At 44.4% G+C, this 13,043-nt stretch overlaps 1 protein-coding gene across 1 annotated transcript; it reads left to right on the forward strand.

Moving 5' to 3' along the window:
* Window positions 1-562: 562 nt before the first annotated feature.
* Window positions 563-4,132, forward strand: N7539_008059 (glutamate dehydrogenase (NAD(+)); the record flags this gene model as incomplete). The annotated part of the gene is made up of 4 exons (XM_056937659.1): window positions 563-922; window positions 980-3,832; window positions 3,931-4,031; window positions 4,096-4,132. 4 exons carry the CDS (start codon window positions 563-565, stop codon window positions 4,130-4,132), a joined length of 3,351 nt encoding a protein of 1,116 aa, XP_056786751.1.
* Window positions 4,133-13,043: the final 8,911 nt, after the last annotated feature.

Below are 13,043 nucleotides of genomic sequence, written 5' to 3' on the forward strand. Positions count from 1 at the left end.
GGACCGCAATACTGCCCGCGGGAAAACCCCCAAACGCACCACAATCATGTCCAGAATCGCGGTCAGCAGAAGCAGCTGCAGCTGCAGCTGCAATTGCGATAGCTATGAATGCGACAGCAGTCAATGCTGCAATTGTAGCTGCTGATCACCGCTATCGCGGCTTATCGCTGCCATCCCAGCTATCACCGGCAGAGGGGCAGGTGCTTCCCGGTCAACGTTGCGGTGGGTGCGGCTGTGACTGCCCGGTGATAAGCGGGCGTCGATTGGCTTCAATCGTAACCTTTTTCTGCAATCTCCTGTTTGGGTCAACCCACTCGCCTCTTAGGATTTCTGTCGTTTTTTATTCTTCCTACTACTCTTTTACTCCCCTCTTCTCTTGCGCATTGGGAATCACCTACACCCTTGAAGATTCGAGTCATTGTGACAGCGGGGACTGACATTCGTTTCTCTGGTGACTCGCCAGCACCTGATTTTCTCTCCTCGTGCTTAGAGTCTCTCTCTCTCGACTTTCTTCGACCCCGTTCCGTTTGTCCCTCATCGTTTACACCACCAAAAACACATCATGTCGTCTCCTGCTCTCGGTACTCCGACGGAGACCAACGGCATCGCGCTGCCTACCCGCCCCACAGCAGGCCTCAGCAGCCGCGAAGGCAGCTCTGGGCCCGGCACTCCCATCGGGTTCCAGCGATTCCCTCACAACAAGCACCTCGATCATGTCGCCGGCGCTGCGTTGCGGCAACCATCGCCGCAGCCCACTCACCTCGGCCTCCCCGGTACCCCGGGCACGCCTGGCACTCCAGGAACCCCGCACCGTGTGCTGTCCGAGGAGGACCCTGGCTACATTGCTGAGACATTCGAGGGCAAGCAGAAGCAGATGGAGCAAGGTATGAATGTTCCCTCACCCAGTCACCAGCCGGATGGTGTAAGAATACACTTTGGGTGGAACTCGACGTCTCATTGGGGAACCCTGAACTAACAGAGTGGCCTCGGCCCCATAGTGATGGATCAATTGGAGGAAAAGGGCTTCTTCCCCAGCGATTTCGTCCTCTCCGAAACCACCTGGTTCTACAACATGTTGGGCATCGACGACACTTACTTCCAGACCGAGTCCGTCGAGAACATCGTGACCCAGATCCTCTCCCTCTACGCCGCCAAGGTCGCCGCCTATGCCCGCGATGACAAGCAGCTGGAGATCCGCCTCGATAAGGAAGCTGAGGACCACGCCGTCTACATTGACACTAGTAGGCCTGGTGTGTCAACCGTCAACGGCCCGCGCTACGAGCAGCGCATCGACGAAAAGTACATCAACACCTCCAAGGGTGCCGACAGCTACCGTGTGGAGACCTTCCGATCCCCCACGACTCTCCCCGGTGACGAGGGCCAGCAGCTGCGCTGCTACTTTGTCTACAAGTGCCAATTCGCCAACCCCAACCCCGACCCCAATGAGACCAACATTGAAATCATCGGTGAGAAGCGCTTCCTGCAGAAAGCCACCCCCAACACCAAGGCCATCTACCAGGAGATCATCAGCACCGCCGTCGGTCGCCACGGCCCCGTCATTGAGATGTTCGAGATCGAAGGCAGCCGCGAGAAGCGTCTGGTCATTGCCTACCGCCAGGGCTCCGCCATGGGCCTGTTCAGTGCCCTCTCGGACTTGTACCACTACTACCGCCTAACCAGCTCCCGCAAGTACCTCGAGAACTTCTCCAACGGCATCACCGTCATCTCCCTGTACCTGCGTCCCTCGGCCGTGGCCGAGTCGGCCAAGTTCCCTCCCATCGAGGCTTCGATCCACCAGATCATGAAGGAGGCTTCTCTGCTCTACTGTATTCCTCAGAATCGCTTCCAGCACCACTTTGCCACGGGTCGCCTCAGTCTGCAGGAAACCATCTACGCTCACTGCGCCTGGGTCTTTGTCCAGCAGTTCCTGAACCGTCTCGGCTCCGAGTACACATCGTTGTCGGCGCTGCTCGACTCCAACAACAGCGTGCATGCTGAATTGCTCTCCAAGATCAAGAAGCGTCTGCGTACCGAGACCTTTACCGCGGATTACATCTTTGAGATCATCAACAGCTACCCCGAGCTGATTCACAAGCTCTATCTGGGCTTCGCCAACACCCACTATGTTCAGATCACGGAACGCGGCGACGATTTCCTGCCCACCCTCAGCTACCTCCGTCTGCAGGTCGACGAGGTCCTGGATGACAAGAAGCTCAAGCAGTTGATCCGCAACACGGCCGCCAACGAGCACGACGAGATGGTCATGAACTCCTTCCGCGTCTTCAATAACTCTGTTCTCAAGACCAACTTCTTCACCCCAACCAAGGTCGCGCTCAGCTTCCGCCTGAAGCCCGACTTCCTGCCCGAGCATGAGTATCCTCAGCCGCTGTACGGTATGTTCCTTGTGATCAGCTCCGAGTTCCGTGGTTTCCACCTGCGTTTCCGTGATATCGCCCGTGGTGGTATCCGTATTGTCAAGTCTCGAAACAAGGAGGCGTACAGCATCAATGCCCGCTCGCTCTTCGATGAGAACTACAACCTGGCCAACACGCAACAACGCAAGAACAAGGACATCCCCGAAGGTGGAGCCAAGGGTGTCATTCTGCTTGATGTGAATCACCAGGATAAGGCGCGGGTCGCCTTTGAAAAGTACATCGACTCTATCATGGACCTGCTGCTGCCGCCGGTCAGCCCCGGTATCAAGGATCCCATCGTGGACCTGCACGGCAAGGACGAGATCCTCTTCATGGGTCCCGACGAGAACACTGCCGAGTTGGTGGACTGGGCCACTGAGCACGCTCGTGCTCGTGGGGCTCCCTGGTGGAAGTCCTTCTTCACTGGAAAGAGCCCCAAGCTGGGTGGTATTCCCCACGACACCTACGGCATGACTACTCTTTCCGTGCGTCAGTACGTGCTTGGTATCTACCGCAAGCTCGGTATCGATCCCTCCACCATGCGCAAGCTGCAGACTGGTGGGCCCGACGGCGATCTCGGTTCCAACGAGATCCTGCTCTCCAATGAGAAGTATGTCGGTATCGTCGATGGTGCGGGTGTTCTCGTCGACCCCAACGGACTGGATCACGCTGAGCTGCTCCGCCTGGCCAAGAAGCGGGTCATGATCTCCGAGTTTGATCTGAGCAAGTTGTCCCCGGCTGGCTATCGCGTGCTGGTGGACGAGAAGAATGTCAAGCTGCCTTCGGGTGAGGTGGTCCACAATGGCATGAATTTCCGCAACACCTTCCACTTGCGTCATGCCGAGGGCGAGCAATTCGACGTCTTTGTTCCGTGCGGTGGTCGTCCCGAGTCCATTGACTTGTCGACTGTGGGCAAGCTCATCCAGGACAACAAGGCTATCATTCCTTACATTGTGGAGGGCGCCAACCTCTTCATTACCCAGGACAGCAAGCTGCGCCTTGAGAAGGCCGGCTGCATCCTGTTCAAGGATGCATCTGCCAACAAGGGTGGTGTGACGTCTTCCTCGCTTGAGGTCCTTGCCTCGCTGTCCTTCAACGACGAGGAATTCGTCGAGAACATGTGCGTCGCCGAGGATGGCACCGTTCCCGAGTTCTACCAGGCCTATGTCAAGCAGGTCCAGGCGATCATCAAAGAAAACGCCGAGCTGGAGTTTGAGGCCATCTGGCGTGAGCATGAGCAGACTGGCGTGCTGCGCAGTGTTTTGAGTGACCGTCTCAGCGTGGCGATCACCAAGCTGGACGAAGAACTGCAGCAGACGGCATTGTGGGACAACATTCCCCTTCGCCGTTCAGTGCTCAGTGATGCTCTCCCCAACCTGTTGCTGAAGAAGATTGGTCTGGACACCATTCTGGAGCGGGTAAGTGGATGGAATCTCCAATCTCTCTTGTGTCATGTTTTGGGTTGCTTTTTCTGGGAATTCCCTAACTAACAATTTTTTTTCCCTCTTCTTTTCAGGTCCCCGAGAACTACCTCCGTGCCATCTTTGGTAGCCACCTGGCCAGTCGCTTCGTCTACAAGTATGGCAACCAGCCAAGCCAGTTCTCCTTCTTTGACTTGTACGTTGCTGATTCTCTCCCCTCTCCAATTCTCGGATGCGACCGATACTGACAGTTGGAACAGCATGACCCAGCGTATTTCCCAAATCCAGTCCTCTTAGACTGTAATAGGAAATTCGTCACTTCTTTCATTGTGTATTTTCTGCCCTTCGTGTCTTCCGGGATCAAACCTGGGTCTTCGCATCTTTGCATTCTCCTTTGCCGTGGTTTCGCTCGCCTACTTGAGGCACCATCTCATACCCCTCCCACCCCCTTTTGTCTTGGAGAAAGCTTGATGCTTTTTCCAATCTTTCTCCCTATGCCACCTTTATAATAACTATCAACGTGACGATTGTATGGCTTAGAAAAAGTCGAGTTTATTTGTTATGATTGTTTTCTACACCGCTCCGTACAGAGCGGAGTGATGAATAAAGAATTTGATCCATGTATTGTGCTCTTGTGTCTTGGAGCTGAGACTTTTCGTAGTTCTAAGCTGGCAAGGTACATTCGAATGAGACTTGTCTTGCTTGAGAAACGCCGAGACCTTTCCATGAGATGTTGTTATTTGAAGAGGGAAAAAACATCACGCGATAAAGAGCTTCAGCCTTATCAAGAAGCAAGCTCATCAAGGCTACCGCTCAGCTTCGATAGCGGTAGCTCCCATCCAAGCGTCCAAGGTATCTATCCAGATGGATGCATGCTCACACAACAACCTATATAGTCTGGTAATACTGGGTCATTCAGCGTGAGCTTGTGAAACCCCCAAGCGTGGCCCCGTATTATCTCCAGGTCTAAGGTTTACCAACGCGCCGTTGTCAATGTGAGGTTTTATTATGTCGGACTGGATTCGAGTCATGTAACAAATGGGAATCCGGATCCGATCTCGCGCAAATCTGTATTATCAGTTGAAGTTTTTCACACGAGTTCTTTCCGTCTCATCTCCATTCACCCGACTTCACTGTTTCCGTAAACTCAAAGCGACAGACAGCTTCCAAGACAGGAACCCATATAGAGCGGCTTCGACTTCGGGGCGCTTTGTTAGAAAGTCCAGCCAGACAGCTTTCCATGATGAGATCGATTGTGAAGAGCGAAGAGCAAAGACCGGCTAATTTTCAATTGATGGATGGAAAGAATATCAGTTTATGGAGAGTTGGGGGACTGGATTTGACTTTCCTGCATGTTGATGATGATGTGAGGTCGACGGTAGGGAATTGCTGGAGTTGGAGAATCAGACCGAAATGGAGATACAAGTATGGCCTGTGTTATATGCGAATTAGAGTTGTTCGTCGTGTAAGCGAGTTCACGGCCTGATGGATTAGCCAGTTTTTCTGCTGGTATACAGTCGGACAAGTTTAAAAATGGGACATCAGGCCCGAGAAGCTGACGTCTCCGGAAAGAACTTCGAAAACGGGCTGGCTTTCCTATCTGTTCGATGAATGAGTCGATATCACGGGGTGTTTTGTTGCAGATATACGGGTAGATCGAGGGCGGCGGGAGAGCATGTAATGTGATAATTGTCTTGACTAGAGATACTCGGAGGGGAGAAGATCAGGTGAACTATGAAGAGGGATGAATAGAAATTGCGATATAGGAAGCTCTGCCCGGGCGTCGTCGAGGTCCCATCTGAAGTGAGTCGAGGTATACCTTATCCACTGGAGGGGGTAAAGATGTGGAAGGTGGAGAGAGGACTGTGGGTGGATACATGCTCTAGTGGCATTGGAACTCGAAAGGAGATGACGGTACCGACATTACCAGAGCTCTCTAGGTCTTCAAGTGCAGGTTCTCTGATCAATGATATTTGCTGTGCATGATCTATAGCGTTTCTATGCACAGGAGTGTGTTTGGGAGAAGATTAAGAATTACTTAAGCTCTATAGTTGTCTCACTCATATACACAGGGGCGTGGGCTGCTGTACTTTTGTGGCTGGGAGATTGAGAGAGGAAGCTTATCAGTGTCGGTATGTACTATGGCACAAGACGACAAACTATTCGATTCACCCAGGCTCCGTTCAAGCTCTCCTCAAGTATCTCGGTATCGCCAAGGCTGCTAGCATTAGTCCTCGTCCTAGGCGTAATTTCTCTACTCTACAGGAACTAGTCTGTTAGCCTCATGGAGGCTAATCAAATAAAGTCCCCGAGAACTCACAACTCGTAAATCATGTATTGGTTCTGTGCTAGGATCTCGGATCCTTAACTTGATCGCACGTGTTCTGTCATGCAGTAGTCAACAGACCACACTATCATTTGTGAAACGTGTTTGCATGCACTTGCTCTTCCTGCTTTTCACGCGCTGTCAAGAATGTGCAGAAGAACTTGTCCGATGCCATCCATCTCGCAGACTTCGAGCCGCTTTTTTAAAATTTTCAGTGAACTCAGATCGCTCCCTCACATAATTTGATCAAGTGCACCCAATTTCACGCATTTGACCAGCAATGTAAAAGTAAAGCCTTGTGAGAAAATCAGTCACTTTGAAGGAGAAATTCGGGAATGGGATAGTATCCACGATGTTCAAGTTTGCCAGTGTTGGCATTTCATGAATGTCCGAAGTGAGTGGGTCGAATCGAAATGATATATGAGCCATCTTGAGCGTCATATGGATGTATCGGGTTCCAGAGATCTCGATCACTTTTAACGAAGGGCAAATCTGGGACTGAATTTGCAATTACACGTAGCAATGAAGAAAAAACCCGTTGCCCTTTCTTGAATGTCATCAAGTGTCGAACCTGTAGGAGGGCAAGACCATATGAGAGACTAATTCGGCGATTCGCCGGTGTGGTGACGTGCCGACGTGCGAAAGTGAATAATCAAGAAGGGGACTGGTGTTGAATAAACACCAGAGATGGGCCAGATGTTTTGCATTGTGCTCCCAGTTGAACATGCAGAAGTCAAAAGACGAGACCGATGGGTACTCAGCGTGTGTCTCGGCAGATGATCTTCCGTGTCAGATACTGAGTGAGCATATGCCAGAGCAGGTAATATCGCAGATAGACGAGCAGAGCGAGGAAAATGTAGAATATGATAGGCTCCATGACACTCCAATCTGAAATAATGCCGAGCTCGCGTATGGAGGGTAGGTGACGTGGAGGACATGAGTTGTGTTGGGGTAAGATCAATTTGAGATGAATTGATCGTCAGAGATCGAACGAGTGATAGTGCTGGCAAGAGAACCTGTGTTATACTCAGAAATTCTGAGCTCTGCAATATATCGTGTCCGTCTGCCTGACGTCTCAGTGTCTCCGCTCGGCGAGGCCAAGGTTCTGAGAAGTGAAAAAAGGCCGACACTCGACGCAAAATGAAATTGCATGGTCCTAAAAAGTGCAAATCTTTGTCAGGCGCAGCCTCTACAGATATTTATTGAAGAGTGCCCGATCGCTGTGTTCTGAGTCAATTTGATAACCGATTGTTGGACGATGTCATGGATTATGTAGTAACCCAAGTGTGCTATCCATCAAGTTTCTTCCTTTGTCCCGGACACAGCTCACTCCAACTCACCAGGGGATGAAGTTTAGACTCGCATGACATCCCACTTAAGAAATAGGTCTGAAACGCAGTTCAAACCCGACGTCTCTCCGACTTGACAGCGTTTGGCATTTTCTCGAGATTCACAAATTGCCGTAAAATCTCTTGAGTGGTCCGGCCTCTCAGAGACTGGTATGCAACAGACACATTGAATGTCTTGTGGGACAGAAGATTGCCTGGAGGAAGGTGACCGATTGAAAAAAAAGCTCAGGGGCTGGTCATACGATCATCTCACCGCGTCGTGAATGCTGTGTTATGTCAACAGGGACAAAATCTTCTGTACAAAAACCCTTCAAGTAGGTTAATGCAGCAATATCTTGCTGGCCCGTTTTCGTGCCATGTGTTGAGATAGCTTGGTGGTCAGGCGTGTCACCAGCGTGGTGCGCGCCCACGCACACCACCTTCGTAGCTTAGATAGGCACCTCTCACCAGATGCAATCTCACCATTCCTTTCTCCCCTCTTTTGGGTCTGCTACGTTCTCACAGTAGCCTCCAATAGGTTCTCACAGTAGCCTCCAATAGGTTATGAGCCCTGCTTAGCGCACAAAAAGTGAGGTTATTCACATTTCCTCACTGCCTAGGCACAACTTGCAAAATAACCTCCTTCTTTTTCCATCGTTTTTCGGCGCGTTTTGCGCCTTCTACAGAGTGCAGACTTCGCACCTCTTTACGACTTGACGATCCCTACGCATCGAATACGGCTACCGAAGCTATCGCATCGAATCGTCGCCAAAGTCCCTCCTTCGGCTTTAACGCCATCCAAAAATATATAAAATCCTTCCGGCTTCTACGCTATTTTTCAGAGCTCTTACGCTCTTTACCTGCGTAGCGGTATATCGTCGTAGCAGGTATTACCTACGTAGCGGCACTTCGTCGTAGTAGGATTAATATATTCATGTATCTTTAATATGGTTTCTGATCTCGAGGCTTATAAGGCGGCTAAAACCTTCGCCGAATCAGTCCCTATACTTAAGGGAAGAGCTAACTTCGAGAAATGGAAATAGGGGCTTTAATTTGTTGTAGATAGCCTGGACGAAGATCTATGGTCTATTATTATAGGTAACCTAATATACCCTATTTAAGAGTCTCGTAATACTCCTATAGAGGAAGCTATCTAAAACGTCCTTTTCGCTTAACTTAGACGAGAACCTACCGAAGAGGAATTTAATAAGTGGATTAATAAGAATATGACTTAACTAAATAACCGATTTTACTGGTTTCGCCGAAAATATGCGCTTGCGAAATACCTTATCTATTGTATACTTAGCGATTTAGCTTGTAGCTTTATACGCGATTATAAAGATTTATATAAAATCTTCCTTTATATTAGTAATATATACGGTACTAGTAACTATACTGCTTTGAGCTATAGGCTATTATCTTTGATTAAGCTTACTTATACTAGTAGTGATTTATATAATTTCGTTACTAAATAGTAAGCTGCTTTGGACCTTACGAATTTAGCTGTTCTAAATACTCTCTTACTACCTAAATAGGCTCTGGCCTATTTTAAGCTTGTAATTAATAGCTACTAAAGTATAAAGGGTTTCTTGAATACGTATAAACCTCTAGCTAATCCGGATAGTATACTTAACTATATTTTCGGTAAATTTATTGAATATAAGTCGAATAAAAAGTCTGTAAATATAGTAATCGTAGCTGTTTCTATCTTAAAAGATGCGAAATCTACGTAAAATAACGATTAAGGTAGAGATAGAGGTAGAGGCCGAGGTAATAGAGGCTGTGGGAGAGGCTCCGGACGAGGTTATAGTTAAAGTCAAAATAATAAAGATAATAATAATTAGCTACCGAATTACTATATCTACTATAAGTATTTAATAGCTTATACTAGTGAGTAGTGCTTCTTTAACCCTAAATCTAAGGGCGCCTCTTAAGGCGGAGTTAATATAGTAGTAGCTAGTACTTCTGATTTAAAAAAGGACTTAAAATCGAAAGAGAAATCTGAGAAGATTTTAATAAGCTTCGCCGAAATAAGCTTATTAGCTGTTAATATTGTAGCTATATTAATAGACGATAAATAGTGTACTTAGATAGTGGACTCTGGCGTATTAGCGTATATAATACCTTATTATATAAATTTTATTAATTTTATGCTACTTATTACCGATATAAAGCTTCTAAACGGTTATTAAGTATAGACTAAAGGATATAGTAATATTATCCTGAATTTTTCGAACGAAAACACTGTTTCTGAGCTTAAGCTACTTAAAGTCTAGTATATTTCTTTATTTAATATAAATCTTATTTCTTTATAGTAACTTACGAAGGATTCTGGTATTAAGACTCGATTTAATAGGGAATATAGCTCCCTCTATAGGAGGGCAGAGCTTATTATTACGGCTAAGTAGGAGAACGGTTAATATTAGGTCCGTACCTATAATAGTAATAGTTATATTAATATACTTAGAGCTCTATCTGTTTAACTATCCTACGTATTTAGTAATAGTTATATACCCGCTATAGATTCGGCTATAGCTTCTTAAATCGGTAAGATTTAACCTATTTTAATAGATCTAGCTTATCGTAGAGCCTACTATATAGACGAGTAAAAGGTTAAGCGTATATCTGATTTTATAGAAGGAATTATTATTAAAAAGGGTTCCGGTATTATATTTCTATATCCTCCTTATATCCTAGGGAAGGGATACTCCTTATCTTTTAGAAGAGGTAAGCGTATTAAGACTATACTAGCGTAGAAGCTTTATATCGATATTTAGGATCCTATTTCTATTATAGGTATTAGAGGCTATCGTTATTTTATAACCGTTACTAATAATATAACGCGTTTCTGTTAGGTCTTCCTACTAAAGACTAAAAGCGAAATTACTAATAAGATTTATATACTAGTAACCTACTTTTTAATATAATTTAACTATAAAGTTAAGATGATTTTAGGCGATAATACGTAAGAACATATTAAAATCGCTACTTTTTGCGAAGAAAACGGTATTATTTAGGACCCTATTCCCCCCTATATACCTTAGCTTAACAGTATTACGGAGATTAGGAATCGTTAGCTTATTAAGCCGCTAATCGCTATATTAGCTAAGAATTAGCTTCCTAAATATCTATAGGGCGAGCTACTTTTAGGTGTTAATTATATAATAAACCGTCTCTAGTAGTCTACTATTAATATAACTTTATATAAAGCTTTCTATAGTAAAAAGCTAGATATTTTAAATCTACGCGCCCTTAGCTACTAAGCTTAGTATCTAATTCTAAAGGAACGTAGGGTAGATAAGCTTTCTCTGTATATGGCTAAAGTAAGGCTAGTAGGCTATAGTACTAATAGATATCGACTCTATGATATTTATTTAAAGAAGATCGTAGTCTCTCGTAATATAGTCTTTAATAAGAATATAACGAAGGATCTACCTAAGCCTATATACGATCTCGATACAGAGTTAAAGTTAGTTCCTGCGTAATCTACGGCTAATTAACGACGTTATATACTATCGGATTTCCTACCGGCTAATAGCGATTAACTAATTTAGCTAGATTTAGCTAATAACCCTAGTAAGCTAGTATAGCTAGTAACTCTATCTCCTTATATTCTAATAGGAGATCTACTATTATCTAAGCGGTCTAATATACTATTTTCTTTATTTAAACACGAAGTCTAACTTAAAAAGCTTCGGGAATAGATTAAGCGGAGATTCACCTATAAATAGAATAAATATATCGACGATAGCCCTTAAACTATAGAGGATAGTTCCGAAACTATCGAGGGTAGTCCTAGAAATATTAACGATAATCTTTAAACTATAGAGGGTAGTTCTGAAACTATCGAGGGTAGTTCTGAAACTGTCGAGGCTAATCCTGAAACTATCGAAAGTAGTTCTTAAAATATATCTAAGATAGGTCTTCGGTATTCCTTACGAGTCCGTAAGAAGACTTAAGCGGCTATAGAGTTAGAGGAATATTTACGTTTTCTTAAGTGTTTAAATATAGCTCTAGCTAATTATATTAAATATACTACTTTTTTAGTTTATAGTATAGCTATAGACGTATAACTACTTCTAAAGCTTTTATATTAAGCTTTAGCTTAGTTAATGCTATATAAACTAGATAGCTAGTAGGATATAATATAGAATTATAGTAAGGATAAATAGACTAAATAGATTGAAGCTATAGATAAGGAAATATATAAGTAGCTAATAAACGGTACCTAGCGCGTATATAATCTTCCTACTAAGGGTACTAAAAAGACGCTTCTTCCGCTTTGATAGGTCTTTCGTATTAAGAATAATAGGACCTATAAAGCGTGTCTCGTTGTAAAAGGGTTTAAGTAACGCGAAGGAATCGATTATCTTAATATTTATATAAGTATAGCTAAAGCTTTAAGCTTTAAAATATTCTGCGTAATCGCTACGTATTTCGGCTAGTAGATATATTATATTAACTTTGTTACGGCGTTTCTTAACGTAGAGCTTCTTGAAGAAATCTATATTTAACTTCCTAATAGTTTTAAAGAGCCTAGAAAATACGGTCTTCTTTTAAAGACTTTATACGGTCTAAAACAGAGTCCTCGCGAATAGTATAATACTATTTATAGGGCTCTTATAGCTCTTAGGTTTAGTCGTTTATAAGCTAATCATTCGGTCTTTATATATTTAAAGCGTAAGCTTTACCTTCTTATATACGTTAATAATATACTAATTATCACGCCTTTGGATATATCTCTTATATAGCTTAAGGACTATATTCGAAAATCCTTCGATATTACTAATAACGGTACTGCTATATAATTCCTTACGATTAATATCGTTTATATAGATAGTAAGGTAAAGCTCTCTTAGCTTATCTATATTCGTAAAGTCCTCGCGAAATTTAACCTATAAGATATATATATAGTCCCTACGCTATTTTATAATAAGAAGATCCTATAACCGCGTAAGGATACTACTACTCTGGCGGAAGTTAAAGCTTACCGTAAGATAGTAGGCTTACTTATTTAGCTAATAGTTAATACGCGACTAGATATTATATTTATAGTTATAAAGCTTATAAGATATACGTATAATCCCTCCGCGAAGTATATAACTATATTAAAGCGTATCTTTCGATATCTTAAGGATTCTGAAACGCTTACTATCGCGTATTCCTACTTACTAGACCCCCTCTTTAGATTCGTTGATATAGATTAGGCCGGTAAATATACGGATAGTAGTATATTAACCTCCGGCTTTCTTTTTAAGCTTGCGAATGGTGCGATTACTTAGGCTTATAAAAAGTAAATATACGTTACTCTTTCCTCTACAGAAAGCGAGTATATAGCTACATCTTTAGCTATCTAAGAGGTATTGTGGCTATAGCTTTTCCTTAAGGAACTTAATATAGAGTCCCTTTTATAACTTCCTACTATAATCTACGAGGATAACTAAGGCGCTATTTATCTTACTGAAAGCTATGATTTATACTAACGAACGAAGTATATCAACGTTAAATACTATTATATTAGAGACTAAGTCTCTAGGGGGGTATATAAATTCGT

Source organism: Penicillium diatomitis (genome assembly GCF_028827545.1).
Source record: "Penicillium diatomitis strain IBT 30728 chromosome Unknown utg000012l_segment0_segment0, whole genome shotgun sequence".
Taxonomy (NCBI): Eukaryota; Fungi; Ascomycota; class Eurotiomycetes; order Eurotiales; family Aspergillaceae; genus Penicillium; species Penicillium diatomitis.